General features: G+C 31.7%; 1 protein-coding gene across 1 annotated transcript; it reads right to left on the bottom strand.

Moving 5' to 3' along the window:
• Positions 1-456: 456 nt before the first annotated feature.
• On the bottom strand, positions 457-27692 carry LOC113399667 (homeobox protein unc-42). The gene is made up of 6 exons (XM_064217140.1): positions 27176-27692; positions 12265-12431; positions 11048-11155; positions 8428-8595; positions 4268-4409; positions 457-938 (listed from the first exon to the last, which is right to left on the bottom strand). Exons 1-6 carry the CDS (start codon positions 27690-27692, stop codon positions 829-831), a joined length of 1212 nt encoding a protein of 403 aa, XP_064073210.1. The 3' UTR covers positions 457-828.

A 27692-nucleotide genomic window follows, 5' to 3' on the forward strand; every position in this document is an offset into this window, starting at 1 on the left:
ACTTTCGCATAAAATTTCGACTTATTTTTGTAAGATATGTGTTCACGTGCAAGGAGCAATCAAAAACGCGATCTTACGAGATAATTCACTTAATTAATACAACAATCATGAAAATATTATGTACTTATCAATTATTTAATTCGAAATGGCTGTACAATATGACTAGCATACACAATATACGTATATAGAGAAACAGTCGTTCCTTGTTAAATTAACATTCTATTTTGTACCTATACATAGTATCTATGCACGTCCGTGGACGTACTGTCTTAATTCGATTACTGTTATTATTACTTCAACAAAAATAATTTTGAGACCAATCTGAAATTATGTTTTTTTTTTTTAATTTCAAAAACCTAATTTATTAGTATCCAGTTACAGTTGAACACGAAAATGGAACAAAATATATTAATTAATAATAAAAAACTGTATTATAATTTGGATACATAAATAACTTATAATTTTTTATGAATTCATTATAAATATAAAATTTACACATAAGATTTTAAATAAATATCTACAAAATAAAATGGCTACCACAGATTTAAGCTAGATGAGTTAGTTTCTGCATATCTATCCTTTGACGATTTATGCAAACTATTTACTCAAGGGCGCTCCTACGCATTTAATATCAAAATAATTCAAATGTATATAAACCCAGAATTTGACGTCCAGCTTTAAAAAATAATCACGTTTAATTAAATCACGCTACGTGTGCAGTAAGCTTTATGCATACATTACCTTTAACGACCGCGCGTGTACTCCAAGCGACTACGGGGACGCGTAGTCGTGCGGCGCCGGGGAGTAGTCGGCGCCGTGCAGCAGCGATTAGGTCTGGTATTGGAGCATAGGGGCGGCGGCCAGGTTTGCGTGGTGGCCGCTGTTCATCCGCAGCGCGGACAGCGACTTGTTGTACCACTCGTCTTCTGCGCTCATGCCTGCCGATATCATTCAAATCGTAACGCTCATAAGCAAAGCTCAATATTCATTTTAATTACAATAAACAAATACAAATACTGTTGTTTTAAGTATATCAGTTATGTAAGTTTGAACTGCTTTTAAAATATAAATATTATGTTCTAACAATGTTTATAATCGTTATTTATCGCTCCCAAGAAAAAGATATTAATTGTTAAATATTATTTTCTAGATTTTTTTTTGTTACAAACTCTTGGTAACATTATCTACTGACACTGTCACTCACATGTCTATCTTTAAAAATATATATTAAATAATAATATATTTTTGACTAAGTAAATAACGCCCTTTCTGTATTTGTACGTCACTTTTTTTTTTCTTACTAAATTTTGAGACTGTTTGCGTTGCATTTTAGTATTAAGTAAATAAAAATGCCTATATACAATTATTAGTTATATAACTACAATATAATTTAATAAGTTAATCCACCGATAATCCTTATGCCTTTGTGGAATACTTTAATACGCTTTTATAAAATGATTTTAGAATATATTCTTAAAGTTAAATTTTAAACAGTTTTTGGAATGTTATTTTGCGATTGGTTATTAACGATTTTAGATGATACCTCCTTAATGAAACAGACCTTTCGAGTAGTAATTCACTGTATTGCAAATCACTATTAGGGTTATAAAAAAATATATAATTCCGCTAAGTTTATTTCGTGGCTTCAGTTCAGTTCTGAGCCAATTCATTTTCATAGCAAATTTCTAACAATCTATTAATAAATATAACAATTATGTATTGAATAAAGATTTCGACTTTAATTTCGGATAGTAGAAAAAGATTATATAAATATATATTTTTATGTTTTCATTATGTTCGAATATATTTAATTGTTTTTAAATTTATAAATCAAGTTTATATAGAATAATGTCATGTTCTTTTTAAGTTACTTGATTAAAATTTCGCTCGTTTATTAAGTATTATATAAAGATGCAAAGGGGAATAGCAGTTACCCCCAATGGCTTTACCACATAGTGATAGACATAAATGTAGACGAGCCGGAGGGTCGTGAGAGTAGAGAGGTACAAGGCGACCCTCGCGTTTTCTCAAGATGCAATCTCGCCGCAGGAAATAAGATATTTGCGAAGACGCCGCGAGGACGCCCGCCAAAGTAAATGTAGTGGAAATTTTCTTATTAGAATATCTACGGTACGATGCCTCGCCTCCATTACTTGGACGTTTTTTCTACGCAGGAATCTGGCTTAAGGCGTTTTCGCTTCACGTGCCGCCTTGAGTTACAAAAAATATTTTATTGCTCTCTTAAATTGAAAGTCATAACTGGTGAAAATGATCACAGATATCGCTTAAGGGCCCGAATTAAGGTTAATACATCGCAAACGATAATAAAACCTAATTCATATTACTAAGTAATTTCGAGAAGTAATTTATTATTATTATGATCAGTAATTAATTTTAAGCTTTAAGTTGCTTGCTTTTCACGTCTGTCCGTCTTTGCGCTCACTCGTTTTAACTACACGATGGAATTTGATGTTTTTACATTATAAAATTAGAAAAGTTTTTTCTTTTTCTATAATAATAAAGTTTACCAATTTTATTAACAGTAATTTTTATTTTTATTTTAATATTTAGTAATTGAAATGCCTTTTCAGTATGCTAATATGGTTTTAACTGTAGAAAACTTAAGATGTTCACCAAATTAATGCACTTAACCTGGCCTACAGAAAAGACCGCGAGATTAATGAATAAGACTTTATTGTATAAAAGTAATTTTTATGATAAAAAATATCTATCCCTTTATTTAAAGATATACCTATAACGAGAATTTTCATTATATTTGAGTGTTATAATCCATGGCTTTCCCGTGGGTTATAACTAGTTACTCATGGCTATTTCTAAGAGTCCAGACATTACGGGATTTATCAAATAAGTTGTGAATAAAGATGATATCTAGTCAAATAAATTGTATTACAGTTTAGGATGTAAGTAATATACCTGCGATATATTTAGGACAAGTTAGAACATCTTGAGTTCAGTAGCAGAGATTTATAATCTCCGGCCGCAAACTCAAGGATCATTGAATTAGTGAGACGTACCAGCGTCTTCAACTACATACGACTGACGTAAGTACATCATTTATTAACGGAAATATCTTAAGTTAATTCAAAAGTAATCTCTTGATATCATTATAAACGTCTTCTGACTCAGAAGGACACCCAATAAAATTGTTTCGACTTCATTTTGAAATTAATTGTAAAATACTTTGTGTTATATTATTGTCAATACTTTAATTTTTTTAATTTATATCAATAATTATAATATTATTATAAATAAGTACTGAACATTTACTCGTAATTCCGCACGCATTTAATCTTTAGCAATTAAATTATTTATTTAAATAAATAAAGCTAGTAAAAAAAATAGTAGGCCACAATTTACTAGAAGTAAATTGTTCTTTACCGAGTTTAATAGTACTTAGGCTTTGACACTGCTATGACAAAACACTTTACAGCGAACAAAAGAAAGAATTCCCGTGACTTGAACAAATTCTAATTAAGTTTTTTTCCTTTTCGAGATCATCTGGCGGAACTTAGTCGTGGCCAGCAAAGAGCAAGTTTTCTCATTATTATAAGGGATATTTGTATAAAAACGAGGCTGCGATCATCCGGGCCCCGCAACTTTATAATTGCCTTGACGGTTCTAATAGAAAGTTGATGAAAGCTGCCGCGCGAGTCTACCGCTTCTTGTTTTACACTTCAAACTTACATCTTAGTTCGTACTCGATTTAATTTCGTATTATTCATTGTGTTAGGCGATGGGTGGCGGCAACCGGTGAAATAATAAAACTTTGTATTTAGTGTCTTATTTCAAACCTTATCGCTTTGATACTTGCTACTTTTATATTTGTTACCTTCAACTAATTGTTTATCTACGTTGATGTTTAATAACTATGTCATATACATGCAGATTAAATGTGTTTTTTTTAATAATAAAATATTTAATAAAATGATATAGGTATGAAATATAAAAACTTTACTTGTAATATACTTTATTAATCTTTCGTAGAACTAAAATCGGTTTTTCCAGCACTTCCTAAGAGTTGTTAGAGACTGCTTTAAGAATTAGCCCGCGTTTTTAATTCAATAAAATTATGTAACGTGTAAACGTATAACAATATTCAGCAGTGTCAAAATATTGAGCTTAAACTTTTCATTATTAATGTTACATGGAGTTCCACGTCGCCGGCGGATCATATACCCATGCACAAAGTTTCGGATGCCTATATTTCTGTTTCGATAAATAATTTCTTAGTCTCGAGGCCACTTACCCATAGTATCCTGTCGCATGCCGACGGCGCTCATATTGGCGCCGTGGCCCATGGAGAAACCCTGCGGCATCGGGTATGAGCCTCCGCCCATCTGCGAGAGCGAGAAGATATCCTTTTGCAGCTCCTCATAGCTGCCGTGGTGCTAAGTAGAAGAAACAAGGGAATTTTGTAGTATGGGAAAAGTAATGCATTATTTTCTATTCTTCTGCGTAGCTATTATATATAGTATTTTCCGAGTCTAATGACGGCAGGGTCTGTTCTATTGTTTAGATTATTTTTATTGCAAATATAGGCGGACTCGCAAGTAGTCAACATGATGTTAAGAGATCGTCAAAAGATATATCAATGTAAGAAATAATAACAACTTTGGGGTTTAAAATGTTAGGTCTCACGCACAAGTCTGTAGTTACACTGGGTAACCGCAACAAAAAATACTAAGTATTGCTGTTTGTCGGTAGAACATATGTATGTCTACACTGCAATTTATTTATTTATATACTTTAATATACCCATATGTACTCTTTAAAAATGAAAACGCTTGCTATAAGCATATGTTTTTACTAGTAGGTTTTGTTTTACGTTGAAACATAGGCATAAAATGTCGCTGCTCCAGCTGCGGTTGTAATTTATCACGATCAACACTTCGCTAATGGGTAATGCGATGACGAAAATATTGAAACCACTGCAATTACCACGTCGGGAAACGATTTTTAATCATCATTATTGTACGGCTATAAAATTAAATTTTTGCCACGTTAAAGTACCTATCATTATATTAAAAAAAAAACCTTAGAAGTGTGAATTAGTGTTAATATATCAACGATAGTTAAAAAGTTAGTAGAGCTTGTTTTGGTTTGAGCCCGCTATCTTTGGATAATATTCAATTATGTATATATGCAGGGCAATGTGAGGAAATCTGGGTAAAAGCGTAGTTAAACAATCTCTAAGCATTCTTAAGGGAATGTCTAGCTTTGGGACATTTACGGGTTTTTATTACGTAAAAAAGGAAAATATTTACTGGTTATATACTTATTAACTTTAATTGACTGAAATATATAAGTTAAATTTAAAAAAATATATTTATTAAATATTAAACAATGTCCTCTGACACCGCGACTAATGTTAAAGACTTGGCATTTGCACAGAATATTATTTTTATTATTATTATTCATGAACAGAACTAAATCAACTAAATTTCCTGGCTCTCACAATCCGAGGACCAATGGCAATGGGGTAAAACCAACGGCTTCTTGTGTCTGTGGCACAAGGAGTGTGAATACTGCCAATATAACCAATCTAATGAAATCTATATGATAAAAAATCTCAAAAGCATATTTTTACCTCAATTGAATATCATGGTACACTTTTAGGACACGTTAACTATCATTGTTTTGTTTTGTTGTTGTTGTTGTTTTTTTTGTAGATTAAGTTAGTTAGTTAATTTTTTTTTTTTTTTTTTTTCTTTTTTTTATACTTTTTATAATTTTGTCGTGTCCTAATAAACATTTCTTTCTTTCTTTCAATTGCATCATTATAGTAGTGAATAGCAATTCACTGACTAACGAAATAAATACTTAGTAGAATTGCAACGATCGACAATGATAAGACGGTGACTTGGTGGCATCAATATCTATTTTAGTAGCATTAGTACGTTTGAACGTGTTCATCCCAGGAACTTCCAATTCGATTTGGAAAATTCGTGTTCCGTGATGGAAGAATGCATTATATGTATTTATAACTTCTCTCTACATTTCTAATTATCGGAGTATTATTTGCATGACTCTCGTTAAATAGCAAATTGTATGATACATGCATGATCCGTTGATGATCGATAATTTTGGTGAAACCACTTGGCGCCGTTAATTCTTACTATAAAACAATTGCGTTGTTTATATGAAATGCCGTTAAAAATGGTTATTTTATTGCATCACGATCAAAATAAGGAAATCAAATAAGTTCGAATCGATTCGTCGCATACATTCGTTCATATCCGTTATCGTATGGAACGTAACGAGTCGTATTGTCCACAAGCGCAACCGACGGCTGCTATTTGCATTATTTTCGGTGGCCGTACAATGACGCAATCTCATTATGGCGTAATCAGAGCGACTGATTAGCGCCGCACGCTAACGAGCGAATCGTACACATAACACATTCTTTGATTACTTGCATTTATTGCATATTTTCTTATAAATTAAGAATACGAACACCTATAATACACACATATCAATGGGAATATATTGATATTGCTTTATATATCGTGTATATATAACTTGAAATTATTCTTTACGTACTTTTCTGATATATTATAATATCAAAATTTATGTTGTGTCTGAACGTTATTTTTACTTCTAAATTAATATACGAGTAGGGTCAATAGACAGTACAGGTTTGTTCAATATTGTTTAATTATATGTAGGCAAGTCTTATTGTATGTTGTATATTAAATAAAATTTAAAATATAAGAGGCCGTTTAGTAATATGCATGTTACATCTTCGAATTGTTGGAGTTTAAACCAAAGTAATTGAAGACATGACTTTATAAGAATTTTCAGAGGTAAAAAATATAAGATAAAGTCACTTTGAAAGATTATTTTGTTCGAATAATATATTCAGTCTACAGTTTTAATCTCATTGCTTTGAATCAGGAATATTCAGCTTAATATTTCTTCGTATATTCGTATCTAAGGACATACGATTATGTTTACGGAAAGCATTTTTTTTTAATATTTACTAGAAAAGCAAAAGACTTTGTAAAAAGATACTGGCACCTATTTTGGCGGATGGGCAAATAGGCCACCCGATGATGATGATGAGAAATGGTTATTAAGGCCATAAACATTGCCTCTGTAAAAAAAATTACCATTCCTTAAATCGCCAATGCGATGAATCGAATCGGGAATTGAGATATTATGTCACTTGTGCCTGTTACACTGGCTCACTCACCCTACAAACCGGAACACATCATTGCTAAGTTTTGCTGCTTGGCGGTAGAAATTATGATGAGTGGGTGGTACTTACCCAGGCGGACTTGCACAAAGCCCTACTATCAAGTAAGATACTATAAGAGATATAAAAACTCCTTGCATCGTCTATGCGCTGCCGATTATGGAATCACAGATCAGATCAGAACTTGTGCCTGTAATAACATTGGCTCACTCAAGATTATTAATATATATTAATATGATTTATAATATATCCACGAGACGGTCTTGCACAAAGTTCTACTATCGGGTAAGACATTTACGACTTACAACTTTAAAATAATTGTTCATTTTACTTTTCTTGTTCTCTGTTCATAACGCAGACAATAAATAATAATTTAATGACCTTGAATCCCAGGAGACCCCAGGAGATTAATTTATGTATAATTTTAAACAGACTCTTAACAAGAGTTATAAATATATTTAACAATAGACGAATATATATTTTATTTTCACGTTGAGAAAATGTATAAAGTATATTTTTAAAAAATATACATTAAAGAAATTTTCTATTGCGCTTTTGTTAGAAAGTAGATCATATTTTAAAAAAATGCCAGATTTGAACTTATAGCTTGATTGATTTAGTTAGGATATAGTATGTTTTCTGATTATTATTATTTGCAAATATTCGCAAGTATTCATCGATAATACCTATATTTTTTTATTTGATAAAATCATTGTCTAAATGTAGAACGGTTATTTTACAAGACAACTTTAAACATAAAACTACTACAAGTTCAGGATACAAATTGTACCGAAAATAACCGTTAGCATACTCAGATACCTAAACTGAATATTGTGGAATAAGGCCTTTATCATACAGAGTAAGCCTGTAAATGTCTGTTAATGTCTGTTGTGCAAAACTACTCCTAGTAAGGACTTGGTGCTTATATAGCTAAACTGCTTCAATTACAAAGTAAATATATGTGGCAAAGTTTCGTATCATACAGGATCTGTATGAATGCGAATCATGCAGGTTTCTTCACGATTTTCCTTCACCGGCACGTCATCAGTTATATATAATAAATGGAGACCTTAAAAGCTCGAATAAGATGAGATTTTACCCACGATCACTAGTTCAAATTCACTATGAACTAACCCATTTCAGCATTCCTGCAATGGATTTTTAATGTGTAATAATCTCTACGTAAAATTCCCTGTATGATGATAAGTTACCTGTGGATATCTGTTGATGGTATTAGGATGCGGGTAGGGTTGGTATCCCCTGTAGCCTTGTATGTTCCGCATCATGCCGTTACAGCCCGGCAGTACGGCCGGCGCGAGTGCCTTCTGCAACTGTTTCTCTTGTTTGCGGTATTTCGCTCGACGGTTTTGAAACCAAACCTGTTTTAAAACAAACATTTATTTATAAAACCAACATAACCGAACAAGCGAACCAATCATATAAAGTATTGTCATTGATTTTGCGTTTAATCGTTGCCAACGGAAAAAAGGCATAAAACATGTTAATGTGTAAACACTGGTAATATTTTAATAATAAAGATGAAACAAATAGTTATAATTTGATAATAATCCATGTTATATAAAAAGCAAATAAACGTAATAAATTTACATAGTGTGACTTTTTTTTTAAAGTGTTTTATGTTAAAATTGAAAAATTGTTCGCGGTATCCTTTGAAATAAGTAAAACGTAGAGACATAATTTCGTAACATGTAATATCTAAAACAAAATAAAAAACATCGCCCCGTAATCTGTGTTGTCAACGGGAATGAGGCGTGCGTACTTTGATATGGTGATTACAGCTGATTAGAGGGAGAGGGCCAGGGAGACGCCCTCCGGACGCACTCCCCATATAAATAAACCGATACATACCAGCCCATCGTTTGTAATTACTAATTTGAACCCTATATCTAATGAAATAAGGGCGATATAATATTCGATATATGTGGTATATAGAATAGGGTAAGAGAACATAAAAGGGATATTAGTTTTTTCGCAACGCAATTCAACATCCGTCCCTCGCCGCGCGCGTTGTGATGAAAAACGAACCAATTTCCGGGCGATCTGTTACAATATCTTATTGGATATCTTCAAGTTGAAATGAGTAGTTTAAATTAGTTTTTTTTCTGTATTAATTTTAATAAAGCTTTTATAGAAATTCATCTTGTAATGTCAACGTTATTTAACTAAATTTCAAATCAGTTCTGCTCAACTTATTGAGCTGCATCTTCGAAATTGAACAATACAATAGATATACATATGACTATTGTGTATACTAATTTATTGTGATTTGCTGTATTATATACAATCTGTATAATACATACGTTTATATTTAGAAATGTATTATAATTGTAACTTGTATGTTATTTGAATTAATTAAATAAGTATATATTTTTCTAAACTTTTGTCTAACAATTTGCTTTTAAGCAAAAATATAAAATGTCAAAGTAAATATATTATAATATGCTTGAACGTGTATCTATGTATATAGGTAACTAAAACATTTAATATAAATTCCGTTTTTTTTACACCGGAATGAATAAAATGTTGTTTTAAATAAATCTTGTAATCATACAAATATTAATAAATAGTTATTTTTGATTAAAGTCATATTAAACTCATTGAAAAAAATAATATGAGAACCATAAACAACTCTTACAAACGCTTGTTATAATAACACAACATTTTATATTGAGATAAGACCTAAGAGTGGTTTCAAACATGAAAAATCAAGTCAGTACCTACTCATTTAGCCGAGCGTCGTGTTATCTGTAGAAAATGGTCTCCTTTAAACTGAAAAAGCACGAATCCAACAAAACATTTTCTTATTTCCAATTGTAGAATTCATTTGAGGGCAGAGACAATGTCGAGAGGCGCGCGGGGAGGATGAGCGGCTAACTTCGTTACGGATCCATTTGATGGGATTGCAATGCCTCAGGGGCCACCCTCCCGCACCCCCGCCCACGCCCCCTCATTCGCCCGGCAACGTTGTATTTTTATATCGAAATTTCCTCTAGAAGGAGGGAGCCCGACGTCGCTGTCGTCTTTAACGTTTACATTCTTATGTAGCGTCGCCTGAACGTTAATAGCCTCCTACGTAGCGCGCGGGCACGAGTGTAGGTACCATAGCTACTTACCTACATGTATTGGCACTTCCAAATACTCTGTGTGCGTACGTTACATGAGCTTTTAACGGCAGAATGTATGCAAAAATCTCTTATGTAATGACATTTGTCCTTTTATATTTTTGAGTAGACATTTTATCTTTCTAAAATAATCATTTTTTTGCAGGACTCATATTTGCTAAGTTATGTTAAATTCATTTTTATATGATTATATTTCAACTTAACAGTTATAAGTAGTTTTAAATTTGACTTTAAACTCAATAGAGACGTTCTTGAACATGTCACAAGTCATGCTCTGAATAAAATATCTGAAGCTGCGATTTAGGTGCTCTGGGGACAAATCAATAGCGAGTGTCCCGGGGGATTGAGCAATTTTAAAACTGAGATAAGGATCGCTCGCGAGTAACTGTAAGCATTTCGTATTCATACGGCTGAGGACGACAGATGGTGCCTTAATTCAATCCGCCTCCGGCCTACGTTCCAAATTAAATTATCTGAGTATTCGCGCATCATTGATATTTCGACAATTCCACCTAAGAAAAAGGCGGCGTTCCGAGTCGTCCGCTTGTTGTCAACTTTATTAAGCTTTAATACAACAAACGAAACGGTAATAAAATAACAGGTCGAAGATGACACAAAATACGTCAAAATTACTGAATAAGAAAATTGATATAGTTATTGTGTTATCGCTTATAACTATAGTACTGACCTGTATTCTTGCTTCATTGAGCTTCGTCGTTCGCGCTAGTTCCTCTCTGCAATAGATGTCGGGGTAGTGAGATTTTGCGAACGCTGCCTCTAATTCTGCTAACTGTTCCTGGTGGTGATTAAAAGTTTATACATGATTTTAATATTATTATCATTATAATATATCTTATGTATAATTTTAAAATTTATAACTATGGATATTGTGTCAGGTATTTTTTTGTAATAATAAAAAATGATAGTTTTTATTTTTATAAATAAACTCTATAACGAAATGTGAAGTATTTATGTGGAAATGCATCAAAATTGTGTATAAAAAAACATATTGCATATTTTTTGCTTAGAGTTCCGAACCGTTGGTTCAATCGTGGTTACAAAGGGTGGTTAGAATCCATATTTTTTTTATGGATTTAATCACTTTTATACTTAATATCAGCCATATGTTTGTGGCTAAAATGTATGACAATTTAACTGCAATTTAAATGTCTACGTTAATCATTTAAGGAAGCCGAAGGCTATTTGAAAATGTACGTTGAAGCTAAAATGAGAAAATATCGAAGCAGTCGTGACGCTTTAACAGATCGTCTAGGGTTTTAATTTTACGTCTCATATTCGTAACATTTTTCGCCGCTTATATATGAACATGTATGTCCGTCAAATATAAGCCCATTGCAGTGAGGTGAATGTTCGTTCCAGATTTTTATTTAAAATAACGTTACTTTTTTATGAAACTAAAAATGGTATATAAATCCTATACCAGCGTTCAGGTGCTGAATAATACATTTTGAGTGTGTCGCTTCACGTCGTTAATAGCATGATAATGCAATTAAGCATTAGAGTTTAAAAACGTTTTTGGAATATACATTATATGCAGATGTAACGCTCTACAAGAGTAACATGGAAAGCGTGAGAAACAAAAATTTCTGTAATCAATTTCTTTTTTGTTTTTTGAAAACAATAAATAAAAGGAATTACTAATATTCCTATTTACGCCTCCAATTGAGATTAAATCTTGTGTTGGGTGTAGATATTACGCTAGCACAAGGGGTCAGGATGGAACCTGCGAGTTTTTATATAGTTTGTTGGCCGGAAAACCATTTCGCTAATGACGCTTTTAATTAAGTTGACACTAAAAATTGATTTTTCTAAAGAGTCAGAGATAGTTGCACAGAATTTTGGTAGTGGACACTAAATTTGAACCAAAACAGTAGGTATTATTACCTGCGTAAATGTCGTTCTGTGACGTCGTCTTGCAGGCGTGGGACAGGACGCTGTGGTAGGCGTATGTCCAGCGTGTTGTGGTCCTAGAGAGGGGGAGAGTGCTGACGCGCCCCCTGAAGTGCTTGTCCCGCCAGGTTCAGGCTTCAATTTTTTGAACGCTCCTTCAGCTGTTGAAGATAATTGCATTTTAATAAAATATTATTTAATTCATCTTTAAAATCAAATGCCTTTTTTAAAACTTAATTAATAAAACTAAATGGATTTTTCATTAAAAGTGTAAAGTGTATAACTTAGAAAAATCTATTGAATCTATAACAGCACATGAAATTTTACAAAATATATTACAATATACAATCCGAACGTGTGGTGGTCAAGTAAGTACAAAAAACGTTGTAAAAAAATAAATATTATCTAATACTTTTAGTAAAATCAAAATAAGGAAATAAAAATCACAAAGAACAATATTTTGCGGGCTTGAAACTAAAATCTCATATATTATTGAAAGGGATTTGACTTGATTCTCAAATTTAATTGAAGTCATACAAAAATTTCTTCTCCAAAAGTTTTCCTTTTGTAAGAAATAATATAATTTATAGTATTAGTAAAACGAAAATGAGCTCAATTCTTTGTTGCATTAATTCGTATCCGCGGACCAAACAAATGCCTCTTTAGCCAGGTTTTTACATAAGGTCTGATCATTCGACCCCACTTAGCGCGGGTCTGGTTCAAAGAAGCCTCTTCTTATTTGCATAGCGGGTCGCATCGATCCTTACCGTAGGTCAAGTTCAGCTCGGCGTAATTGTAATTGCGTTGCTTTAATACTGTTACAGCTAATGATTCGGCATCACCTCCGTGCACTTCAGCCGAACGAAGTTCTTTGCGTCAGTTCAGAATGATCCTTTGTGATTTATTGTCGGCGTGTGTGTTATGTTATTATAATAAAATATTCATAAGCCCTATTGATTATTATGAGAGATAAAAGTACAAGAATAATATAAGTCAAACTATTAATATTAAGATTTTAAAATTCAACGTACAAGTCAATTTGAATTTCATTAAAATTTTTAGATTAAGAATAAAAAACCCATTCTAAGTTAACTATTCTAATATGAGTGAAAAATGTAATAGCTCTCACATTTCGCAAAATTAGCTGCATGAAGCGAGTGCACTGAAATCCCATTATTATTATACCTGTCCCCTCCACATACTCTCACATATTCAAGTCTTTAAGCTCGTTGCTGTAAAAAATTGCATATTGGCGACATAATCAGTTTACCTTTGGTTTCTCTGAGCATTGGAATTAAGAGGGGAGATTTTAAAAGCTCCGTCGGAGGTCGGTTTGGCAAGTATTCATGCATTCCCTTTGACGGCGTCCCAGCTACTTATTAATTAACACGGAGCTAAGTGTTTGCGTCCGCGGTAAACGGGGCCTTTTAACGTTTAAAAGGCTGTTTTTTATTCGCTTCTATGTTTTAGAGGCTTTGATGGCGTATATATCGGTTACGGTTCTGCCTAACAATTTTTCGTAATAGAATCAAGGTAACGTGATTTCTTTTGAACCTTGTTAGATTTTTACATTTTTACTAAAGGGAAATAGAAATCCATTAGGTTTTGCGGTTTTCTTTTCTGTTATAGAGAGAACAAAAGATTAATATGACACAATCACGAGTGACTTGCGACAAGTCAACGCACAATATTTATTTGTAGTACAAAATAGGGAACATTTGTTCGGGGGTGTAACAAAGATTCAATGTAACGTGTCATTAGGGGGCCTTAATCCCCTAATTATGACGATTGACATAAAAGCGCCATCTGTGGCGATCGGAAGGTGTCGGATGACTTCACTAGAAAAACTAAGAGGTACCGTAACCTCTAAAAAACTAGACTACTCATATTTGTTATTATACGTTGTTCAAAGATATTTAATCTGGATAAGCTGGACTACTGGCTTTACACTTTGTTATACCTATTGGTTATTTGCTCAGCTTTGATTTAATAATTCATATCGTAGATATTTTCATGGTGATGTAAATAGCAATTTGATATTAAAAATAAAAATCTATTACGTATTTGGCACCCTCTGGCGCTCCACGGGGCTCCAGGTCCCTTCGCCCTCCAGCATCCATATGTTGTCGCAGGCCCTTAATAGATTTATAATCGGTGCAAATGCCGCAAATCCCTCTGATTGAGATCTCGATTCATTCCACTTTGCACTATTCCTCTACGGCTTAGGAAGCAGTGATTTTTTTATTATTGGGGTACTTTGTGGTCGTAGTTACTTTTTGTTTTTATAGAGGAAATCCTCAAACTAAAATGTAAATATTTTTTTACGGATTAGAATGTATTAATAATAAACAATCTTTTTCGATTTGTAGGAAATATTTATTAATGACTATCAGTTATTATTAATATTGTTTTTTATTTTATTAAAAATACTTTTTTGTGCGATTTTTATTATTTTAGGTAGGCGAACGGGCAAATGGGTCACTTGATGGTAAGCGGTCACAAATACCACCATAGACAATAACGCTGTAAGAGTTATTAAACATACTGTATATTGCTAAAGCGAATTTAAATAATTAAAAAGTACTTAAATTTTTTTTTTAATGATTATTTACGAAAAATATCATGTCTTTGGGTTTGGATTTTATTCTGTAATATCGCTAGTGTGTGGTCGAAATTCCAATGTCCACAATTAGCACGGCCACGTAAGCTTAATCTTAAATGTCCTCTCACTAAAATATAAATTTAAAACGAATTCACATTGCTGTTAACCCGTTGAACATTTGTAACTTTTTTTCGAGTGGCAGCTGATCGTGCGCTGTAATTACAATAGGTTTATCGGATTTAGGGGTGACGCGGCGCAAGCGCACTCCATTATGTCAAGTGGGTTCTTTATTGAAGATTTTTATGCGCATATTAGTTTACTATTTTGTTGGTGATTTTTTTTAAAAAGTTATAGTTAAGAATTTCATATCCTGTTGTATATTAATAACAGTTGAATTAATTACCACATTTAAAATTAAAATATTGTAAAAACATCAAGTTGCACGATAGACAGAAATTCATATCACAGATATATTCTAATTGATATCTATTTATGTCACAAAAACCGACCAAATAAGTGAATTGATTTTATAAGAAAATAAAAAAAAAAAAATACAGTAAATGATATAATGACAAATGACAACAACGGATTTAGTGGACCGACGTTGCAATTTCAAAGGTTACAATCGATATAGAGGTGGGTACTCTCTCAATAACACGCGCACGCTCCCGGCACGCGTCCGGGATTATACATTATACACAAAGATTGATATTCATTTCACTTCATGTTGACATTCTTATTGAAGACCAAGGCTTACAAATAAAAAAAAATGCAACTGTACTAGAATATCTTCCGTTAGAAAGAAAACTTTAATACTTACATATTGTATCGTTATTAAATTCATCACAGCTGGTGACTTAAAACCTCTTTTGCAAGTAATTTCAAAGACGGGCGGTAATTTTGCATTTATATTAAATATTATAACGTTTACAAGATTACATTTTATATATAAGTAAAATAAGATTGTAGCACCATGACAAGGAAGCGTTTGAATCAGATATATTTTGAGGAAAGTTTAATTTTGAGGGATATTTCTTAAAACTTCAACTCTGTTTTTAGTTCTGTGATTTTATCCGCTTGATTATGTATCTTACCAAAGTCTTATTATTTTTTTATGAAACTCGGAATGATGCTTGGATCGTTGTTCGTTTACTTAGTTTAAATTTATGTTAATTTTGGCGACTCAGGTGAAAATATGTTTCCAATAATCGTCGCAACAAAATGTCAAATAATAATAAAAGTACACCGTGACATAATTTAACCGTCTTATAATATACTTTTAAACATACTTACCAAACAAGTTTAACAGTTTTAATGATACAAATAATTAGGTTGATTGGTAGGATTCGTTAGCGTGACAACTACAATGATTTCATTTTAGTCATTAAATATTATTTGCGTCAGACACAACTCAATATGGAAATACTCTCAAAACTACTTATTATATCTTCAGTTTTCGGTAAGTGCAATTTTTTTTAACATTATTTGTATAAATGTGTATGAATACGGTATATATTTAATAGTTATTAATCAGTTGATTAACGTAATTAAATATCGAAGTATAGATCGAGTAAATTACAGGCACGGGGTACATAACTTCTTAGTTCTTCGTGTTGGTGGCGCATTGGCGAAGAGATGATTAATATATCTCATAGTTTTAATATCTATGAGCGGTGATGATCGCTTAAAATCAAGTCGCCTATTTGCCAGTCTGCCTACCTATATCAAATAATTTTAGAGGTCTGTCAATATCATATATGTTATTGAAAAAAATACACTGTTGTCCCCTTGAAGAATTCACTAGTACGGGATACGGTATAAGGAATATATACTATCTTTTTTGATGATGACAAAATTTTTTTGGAATCATATGGGTTGCCTACTTGCCCTGTAATAGAACTTTGAAGCGATCAGATCCCAAACGGTGACGTACTTGCATTTTTTTATTACATTTAAAGTTTGAGCAACCGATAATTTTCCAAATTCCAATGTAATATTATTTCGAAAAATGACCGTTTTTCATCAATAACGATTCGATGAAAAAAGTTAATTAATTTGTATACGATTTACTAGTATGTGCGCGTGATTTGGCGCGGCAATCCATTTGCTATTTATCAATGTTCATATTATAATCTTTGTCATCATCAAATATCAGATGTATTAAAATACCAGATAAATTATAATTAGCGAGTAAATTCTTTGCAAGATAAATTAACTCAATTTTTTAATAATTTCAGTGAACACGTTTAAAAATATCGATGGGGGTATGGCCGGACGGATTCAGGAAACAAGTAGATTAATAGAAAAGCTTTTTCCTTATCACAAACCTAAGAGTCAAATTAAATTCCAACAACAAAATGAATACTCTGATTATGATGCTGGAGTTGATGCCAACGACGAAGATTACCCATTAAACGATTATTATGAACCTAGTGAAAAAGAGTATTCCGACCTAATATACAATCGTAATGTGCCAGGATATAACGGGAATATCATAAATAAACAAACTCATTGTAAATCCGGTCAAATCTCTAACTCTGGTCAGTTTGACAGCAACAATTTTTATGTAAATAAAAATATACAAGGATGTGCGGGTACGACTTCTGAAGATTATAATATAAACTCTAATATACATCGCCCATTAGGTTCAATGGATTTAATCAACGCAGGTAATGTTGGGAAAGCTACTGATGACGGTATTTCTGATCGATTCACTGATGATTCTACAAGTCCTGTTGGTGAAAAAGAAAAAGTAATTCCAGAGGCAAAAATCTTAAAGCCTTTAAAAAAAACGAAATTTTTCTTTCAAGTCCAACCAGTTAAACCTGTGGTTGATGAAATTAGTGGAATAAATGTTGTATACTATATTGAATGATCAATTTCTTAATTGAAAATAATTGTAATTTTATTAATAAAATATTTTTTAACTAAATCATAACTTTCAACACTGCATCGTATTTAGCTTAAGTGTATTTTAATAGTTTTGATAAGCTAATGTGTATAAATTAACTAACAATATCTTAAAACACCGTATTTTATATTTATTTACAATAACAACGATAACGAACGAACGACATTGTGGTTTTTAATAGTAAATTAATTTTAAATATGCATTTATAATAATAACGCTTAGTTAATATATATTTTTTAAATAAATAGTTATATACTCAAGATTACAAACCTACACAATTGAGATACTAACGTTACATGCGTTCTGTGCATTATCCTGAATGATAAAATCATAATCATTGCTTTAAGTATTATCGACTAAAAACGACCCTTGTTACTAGATTCTATAACAACAATAACGACTCAATTGCGAAAGTAGAAGTTTCTAAAAATATTTATAAAAAGTATAAAACGAAGTCGCTTCCTCTTTCTCTATCTGCTAACTTCTAAGCCAGTCAACGGATTTTGATGCGGTTTTCACTAATAGAAAGTGCGATAAACTAGGAAGGCATTGTACATTACGATTGTCATTTACAATATTAATATTTAAATATAAGGACATGTAAAGGTATTTGACATTGATATTCCAGAAGTTCTAGTATAAAAGTAAAGTAGATTCGATTAATAAAAAACATTTTACTTTAAACTTAACAACGGTAGATCGACGTACATGGACCATGATTATTCAGACAGATTGTCAAATGGGTATTAATATTCATGTTCTATCCAACGTACGTTATGAAGTCTATCTCATGGAATTGATTGACTCTGTACTGACGTCCATTACATATCCGGAAATAGACATTGTATCATATAATTACTATCTATGCATAATTGTTAGTTGAGTTAAGTGTTGAAATGATATGTACAAAACAAATTTACAATAAGTTCACATTGGATATGGAGATAATACGTTAGTGTATGAATCGAATATTATCTCCTTTTAAAAAATCAATATATAATTACTTACTATGCCAAAATTTTGACCTACACATTTGTAAAAATTAAAAGTTATCACTGTACTTTTCATAAATTTGTTTAAATATTAATCTAGACTAATATTATAAAGAGGTAAAAGGTTTTTTGGTTTTACTCTCTGATGATCCAGTTCTAAACAAAAGGAAGCTACATTATTCCAGAATGTTGCAGGTTATAAATTGTATTCATATAATTTAATTTTTACTATAAATGAATTGTACAATGCTAAGCCGGGGAGGGTAGCTAGTATTTTATGTAATAAGATAGCCGCAGTTGTTCAAGCTTTTATTATAGATAATTTAGGGCGGATATTAGAAGGAGCATATTCAAGCGTCTCAGAGAATTAGCAATGTCGCCGTGGTACTGACTTGTTTTGTTTATTGCTGTGTATAATATTGAGGAGTTCGTAAGACTTTATGTTTGGAATATTTCAAATCAAATGTATTTTATTCAAGTAAACTTTACTATAAAGCAAAGCATGGGAATCATCAATATTTTAACTCTACAACCATGTCGGAGAGCAGCCTGTAGCGAGAAGAAACGGAGAGAAATATTACACCATCAATTTCATAGAACTATAATACATTTCTCCATAATAATATTATAAATGTGAAAGTAACTATGTCTGTCTGCTTATCTGAACCGATTTTGATGAAATTTGGCACGAAGGATTTTATTATTTAAGGTTTATTATCGCGAGCCGTTAGTAGCCCAATTTTAAGCTACGACTTCAAGATCTGTGACTTTATAAAATAATAACTCGATCAGAGAAACAGCTAAACACAAATATAGTTATTTAAATAAAAAAAAATAAAACAGATATCGTAACCAATTTTATGGATACTAAGAAGGTGTTTTATGGCTAACACGCGAGAAACATTTTTGCTCAAAATTTTGTGAAAAGATAGAAAGTTGTAGGCTCAGACGTAGATTTTTTTCTTTTAAGAATCACAAAATGAAAACAAACATGATTTGTTTTCATTTTTAATTTGTTTTAGCGTGGTATCAATAAAAAAATAATAAATTAGTTAAAATTAGTACGTTCACTACTATTATGAATACGAAAGATTATGTTCTTGAATATTCTTTATTCAAGAACAAGAACAACTGCTTGAACGACTTCTAATTTAATTTAGTACAGAAGTCGCTTAAAAGTTCACATTTATTTTAAGTAAAAAAACTCATATTTTAACATGCTCTTAGTAATAAATAGGGACGAGTAACGGCTCTTTATAAGAAGTTTATATTCCGTTAAAAGGAAAAATTGAAGACATGAACTTTAATCTTAAAATAAAATAATTTTAATAAAAAAAAAGAGAAAGCATGTGTTTTTATTAGTTGATGATTTTTATGTTAGAATGATATTTAAAGTCTCTCTTTACGGATCCTAAGAAATGATGTTCACGTTTCGCGCGGCCATTGTTAGCGCTTGTACGTGACGCGCCGGTGGGGTGGGTGTACACTATACATCCACTACACCTTTTATATACATAGCCTATAGTTCCAGTAAACCCGTGCAATCATTACATATATATATATATGTTTTATAATTAACTTTGTGCTAAGACAAAGAACAAAGTTTGGATACTAGTTGAAACTAATTACAACTTAATAAAGTTTTGTTCATTTAAACATTTAATAAAAAACAGTTAAATAATTCAATAATAACTATTTATCATTACTTCGCCTTATTTATTGAGGGGTAAATGGGCAACCTGATGGTAAGTGGTCACCACCGCCCAAAATATCGCCAATGCATCAACAAACTTTAGAGCTATGTCCCTTGTGCCTGTAACTGCACTGGCTCACTCATCTTTTAAACCGGAATACAACATTACTAAGTTTGCTCTGTGGCGGCGAATCCAGGTGGGCTGGCATAAAGACGGTAAATGGTAAAATTTTAAACATTTTATTATTAAGAAGAGTACGTGTGAGTTTTTTGCGTTAAATAACAAAGGATAGAATTTGTCACGTATTATATACATGTATTATACTTTATTATATATTTTATTCGCTATAAATATGTAGTACAATATCAGCTAATATTTTTATTGTATGTGTGGTAATAGTAACAGTAGTAAAAAATCTAAAATTAATTTTCTTCTTAAATTCCCGATTATGACTGAAACCGAAGTGAACTCAGTTAATCTAGATTTTTTATAATTGGTCGTAATGTGAACGAGAAAATACAGAAAAACAGTCACTCAGTACATATTTCCTATAATACCAGCCGGTTGGCTTATTGAAATAAATAATGAATTAAATAAATTCAAATCGAATAAAATCGTTTCAGTATTTAGCGAATAGCGACTATCACTTTGTCCACAACGGAGCAATAAACGCGGTATGAATACATATATGCTACCTACCCATATACCCACATATCCAGTGGAGGTTTATATCCGCTTGAAAATTCAGCCTTCGCCCGGGCCGGGGGGAGGCGGTCGTTAGTGACATTTCGTATTCATGACGTCAGCCTCGGGCCGATTGTTTGCAATATTACTCTAATTGAAATTGTAATACGTACATATTCTGGATAGTGTCCCAGTACGTGCCCGTAATTATACTAGTTTGTCTTATTATGTGTTGATATTATGATTAGGTTTTTACACGAAAATTTTATATGAAATATACTACAGAAGGTCTTATAACGTTCACAGTTTTTCAGTCATTAGACAATACAAACCGCTATGTCCCTGCGTTTTAAATTTGTAATATTCATTTAAATTACATGCTGTAAAGGGCCATTCTGATCTATATAAAATGCTCAATGTATTGAAGGTACTTTATCGCATAAGGATTAATGCTGTATTGCTGAAAATTGTCTCGTAAAGAAGCCATTATTTCTCGTAAAAAGTAAAAGATAAACAATGTTTATTGTGGGTTATCCCTAAGAGATAGACATATACCGAATGGTATAGTCGAATGGTTAGGGATAGTCCTGAATTGGACTTTTTTGTAAACCCTTTTAAGGTGTACAATACTGTAGCACTTTATTTTGGTCTATTTCGTTGGGTTTAGCCAGTGTTTGCAATGTAAGCCCAAAAATGTGTTTATTTACGACATAACATTAGAAAACTCTAAAAATATCAGTGTTTCTCTACTAAATTGTGCATGTATTATACATATAAATCTTCCTCTTGAATCAATCTATCTATTAAAAAAACCGCTTAAAATCCGTTATGTAATTTTAAAGATTTAAGCATACATAAGGCATATAGCGGTAAGTGACTTTGTTTTATACTATGTAATGATGGTAAAATTATGCAATTAGTGTTGTTTTTTATTTATCTTAATTAAAAATGTACCATACCGACAAATTTCGGATACCATTAATTTAAGGACATTGGTATGTCTATCTGAGATTAACATATTTCGACTACGTTTGATCGATTACCTCGAAATATAGCACATCTATTTAGCACTTTATATATATTCATAGAGAAGGTTTTTATATCATTCTACCTAATACTCTGTTGTAACTCGCTGCTAGATGGCATAGCAGCACAATAAGTTCTACAGCGCTCAAATATATAAATAAATATACATACTGAACAACGTCTGAATTGCATTGCTAGAACTATTATTTTGCAATATTGAGTTATGAAATAAGAGTTGGGATTATGCTCGAGTATTCGTTTTTTTTTAATATATTTTAGCAGGTGGTTAACCTTAATTGGGTAAATGTTCGATTGGGTATTACTGATAAAGATTCGGAAGCTTCATCCTCTCAACCTGTACAGGTTTGTTCAGCACGTCTCGTCGTACACTGATTTATTAGGTGACAGGGTTGCATCGTGATCGATTACGTCAAAAATAAAAGCCGAAGGTTTCCTTAGTATTGTTTTGCTTAGTATTACTATATAAGTAAAAAAAAATCTTGTGATAGATAGCGTAGGAAAAAAGCTAGTAATAACCATTTCCAATCAACCAAGTTACCAAAAATAAAGGAATGAATGTAAGTGGATATACTTCAAATTAAGCCATATCACGTATCCACTAATAGCCTTAAAGTGCAGTTGAAAATTATAAATAATATTTTACTTTATTTTTCTTGAACAAGTTTTATTTGATATGCCACAAGAATCCCCTAAAAAACATAATTATATTACCTAATTTGCCCAAAATCAACTTTCCAAACCACAATTCGTTTATTTATGCACATTCGTTCGTGATTAAATCGAACTCTATAAAAGCACATTTCAACTACTTTCATTCCATGGTTGCGAAGAAAATGACAGTTAGATCGACCGACAGATTACTACACTGATTATATAAGGATTTTCTATGATTTAGTAATATATTTATCTCAACTTTAACATTATTTATGTAATATTTTTCTCGTATGAATAATGGTCGAGTTGGATATAAACCATAAGCTTAAGATATTAAGTACACCCAACGAATCCGACATCTGCCTTTTTTACGTTAAAATTTTTCATCTACACCATTTTAATATTTAACGGAACACTGACAGTACTATACTTGTTTTTTATATAGCTAAATAAAACTAGATGTCTAAAAACTAGACTATAATAAAAAGTAGAGTACATTATTATATAAAAATACAGTGAAATTTGTCACAAAGAATTCAATTCAATTTTAATTCAAGAATGTTTATGTTTTCGTTAAATATTTAAAAAAAGTCTAAACTACATTTTGTTATACTAGAAAAAAAAGTTTAATAATGTAATCCTTATTTAAAGATAGCTAAAAAGCGACTACATTCTAACTAGAAGTAAAATTTTACATTAGAAGATATTGCCTAAATTGATTTATTAAGTCTATGTCAAGTTTGAAACATGTCATATTTGTTAATATGACCCCTATTATTGAAATTAAATTAGAGTCCTTTTGTTTTTCGCCAGCGGTGTCTAAGCTAGATCTACTGCTGATAAATAGATTATATCCTAATAGTAATTATTTTATTGTCGATAGTTTACTTAAATATCTACTGGGACAACCGATTATCATTTGTAAACTACGATTATATTAATTATCAATAAAAACATCAATACTATGTATTATTAAAATTATTCTGAATTCCAGTTTAAGTGAGTAAATTACAGGTAAAAGAATCAAAACATCATATATATAGATTCTATGATTGGCGGTGCAATGGCAGCTCTTACGTTAATTTTGTTTGGTAGTCTAAAATCAAAATCAAAATATACTTTATTCAAGTAGACTTTTACATGCGCCGTCGAATCGTCATTTTACAAAATTATATTAAGTGAAGCTACAACCTATTCGGAATGTAGATTACACCGAGAAGAAACGCCAAAAAGCTGAGTATTTACTCTTTTAACATTTAATATACAAAGTTATGATAGTTGAATAATATTAAAATGTATTTAAGACAAATAACATAAGAATTGATAACATTAAGTGCTTAAATATATATACAAATATTAATTAAAAAAAGTTACTGTATAAATCTTGACCGCGTGGAATGGTGGCAAGAATGCTAGCAGCATTTCCCCGTTGAATCGCAAAAATAGTAGAATACAATTATGTATGTATATATAATAATATATCCTTATTACTATAGGTATTTCAAACGGGATATTTACCATGTTTTTTATTTTTATTTAGTGGAGCTCGATATTTCGACATTATCTACGAATGTCTTGTTCACGAGACTCCACCAAATAAAAATAAAAACATGGTAAATATCCCGTTTCAAATATCTATACTAATAATATATCCTGCCCAGAAATCAACGCTTTTTTATCATCTATATAATTAGTGACCAGTGAGTAGTACCTACTTGAACAGACTTATATAAATGCTTAGGCTCAAGTAAACATGGATACATTTTGATTTCATTTTGGTCAATAAATTGTATTTGTGTTAGACACAACACAATATGGAAATAATCAAAAGGTTAGTGCATTTGTTAATGAAATTAAACTTTTTAATATTATTTATTTTTAAAATTTGTATTATATAAAATATCTTGTGTATTGAATCATATTTATCTAAACAACGTATGAATATGTGTTATTTGAAATACGTTAAGTAATCATATATTTCATTTCTTACTGAATTCGAATAGAGGATTTTATATCCTAAATATTTTTTTAAAGGGGTATAAAATTAATATTGTATTTTAGAAATAGTGACGGAAATGTCACCGTATTGATTCAGTTATAAAATAAAATTAGAATAGGAAAAGTTTTATCGAATTATATCAATAATTTTCAATACCAAAATATATAAAATACATTTATCAAACGAAGCGATGAAGTATAGAAGTGCAATGAAGAATAACTGAGGGTAAGCTAAAACAATAATGATGAAATGGCAAAAGTAGAAATAAAAAAATAATCTCTAGTGAAATAAATTGATCTGAAATGTGACATCGAACTTCAACCTCACCAGCGTATATTAATTCTATGGTTATTTTCTATCACTTCTTGATGTATGAAAGTAGCCATCTACTTTTAGAAGTTATTCATTATTTATCAATCGGAAAATAATAAAATAAAATAAAAATCTGTTCGAACCACAGTCCATAATCTTATGGACTAGCCAAATGCACATGAGATATTGTTGTGCACTACATGCACAAATATGTGCACATATCCGACCTTTCTATTCCCTCACTCTCATAATCTGATGGGACGGCAATTGAACACTTCCCGAGAATTATCAGGCGCTGTATAAACGGCTCTCTATGCTTCTCAAGGCTTGGAGTGTAAACAGGAAGAAGTCAGCTGCTATAACCCTTAAAAGCTAGACCAGCCCACACCAGATGTAATAATGCGTGCTCAAAATAGGGCAAACGAAAGAAAGTATATACATATAATATATGCACTCAGATATGTTTCTGAGAAACACAAAATATTTAATAAATATTAAAATTCACAGCTACATTTAAATTTGCCATTTCAGAAAAACATGAATAAATAAAGCATATTACGCAGCACAAGATTTTAATTGTAGAGTTTAATTGTATATGATTGACATAACTTTGTATTTAAAATGTTAGAAAAGAGTAATTACTGACTTTTTGCTGTTTCTTCTCGGTAGAAAATCAGTGGTTGCTTTATATTTAATACAATTATGTAAAATGATAATTTAAAAGTGCTCATATAAGATTACTTGAATACAGTATATGATTTGATTTGATACATTTGTTTGGTACAGTAGTTTTTGTAAAAAATATTTATATTGTCTTAAGGGATTTATTATTATATGTCTGTAATTGTTATCATGAGAAAAATCTCACTTATATACATATGTTGATTATTAATGGTATACTTTAGTGAATAATGTGTTTAATTTATGTTGTATCAGTTGTAAATATAATTATTATTTAAAATTCCAAAAGTAGGTAGAATTTGAGTTGATGATTTTATTTATTTATAATAAATAACTGAAAAACAAAAGGTATTAATTTATAATATAAAACATGCTCTTCATCTGTTTACTGACCAAATCTCCGTCTGCCTAAGAAAAGTTATATGGACCGTGTGAAAATAAATTATTATTTGAAGGTAAATTTTCAATAATATAATATTCCCGCCGTCTGTAGGATTGGATCTTTTAAAGTACTTAACGAATTTTAATGCTATTTTCATAAATAAACAGAGCGATTCAAAAGGAAGATCAACTGAAATTCAACTTTCCTAGCCTGAAAAAAAAATATTAAGTTTTCTTTTTATGTTTGTTCTTTAATCTATTAGTTGTATATGACGGATCTAGAGTTATATATCATAGAATATATATATTCTTAATACTACGATACATGGAAATGTGAATGGCTTGATAAAATAAAAGGCCCGGCCCGAAAAAACCGCCCCGTTACGCTTGTATGTGATAAAATATAGATACCACAATGTCAACAATAAAAGCAATTGCAACATACATCATTAATCATTGGATAACAATAATAATTTACCTTAATGGTAACTTAATTTGTGTAAGTATACATATATCGTTGTAAATATTTGAAAAGCGACAGTAACTTAACATTATCTTAATGTATTATCTTTCTTAGTTAATAATGATTGATAATATAAATACTAATAAATATAAATAATATATTTAAAAACAGAACAGCATTACGTATAATGTATCAGCAATGTGTGGCCGGTAAGGGCGGATTTTCGCTTGGAACAATACTGATTTGTGTATTTATGAATCAAACTTGTAGTCATGTGGAGACGGAGCGCCAGTTTTTCGTTAGCAAAATGTCAAAACAAATCTTAATAATAAAAATGAGTGTATTCTTTACTTACTTTTATTTACTATAGTGACTAATGTTTTTACAAAAGAACATTTGCAGGACATGATGGTTTGCTTCGACTTAAATACCATTAGCTCGCCTTCGATCGATCGATTAGTTGCAAGAGTAAATCGGATACATACCTGTGTGATCTTGTAAGGAGCGACTAAGAGGAGGCGCAGGCGGAGTAGCCGCATGATCACCGCCATATAATCCTCCAAATTCCTCAGCTGATGATGATGATGCATTGCTGCACTTTCGGCCCTTGTCTGGCGTATATTTGCTTTCCGCACCTGATTGTAAAAATTTTGCATCCGACTGATGCTCGTCCAGGAGTCCTGGCACGCCAAGTAAACCGCCCACCAAGTTCGGTCTGAGTTCCTCCATGATCTTTGAGCCTTGACCGCTACCGCCACCACTGCTGAAGTTCAGCTGACGGCTGAAAAAGGCCGGGAAGATGTTGAACTGCTGTGGGTCCGGCAGAGCGGCGAGAGGCGGCGCGGGCGGCTCTACGGCCCCCGCGCACGCCGCACTCTTGAACTCCACCGTGCTGTGGCCGGTGCGCTGGCTGAGCGAGCAGCGCGGCTCTCCCGCGCTTCGAATATCGTGATCCGTGCCGTCGCCGTCGGCTCGGCCCCGACGCTCACTGACTAACCACAT

This window comes from Vanessa tameamea, chromosome 15 (genome assembly GCF_037043105.1).
Source record: "Vanessa tameamea isolate UH-Manoa-2023 chromosome 15, ilVanTame1 primary haplotype, whole genome shotgun sequence".
Lineage (NCBI taxonomy): Eukaryota > Metazoa > Arthropoda > Insecta > Lepidoptera > Nymphalidae > Vanessa > Vanessa tameamea.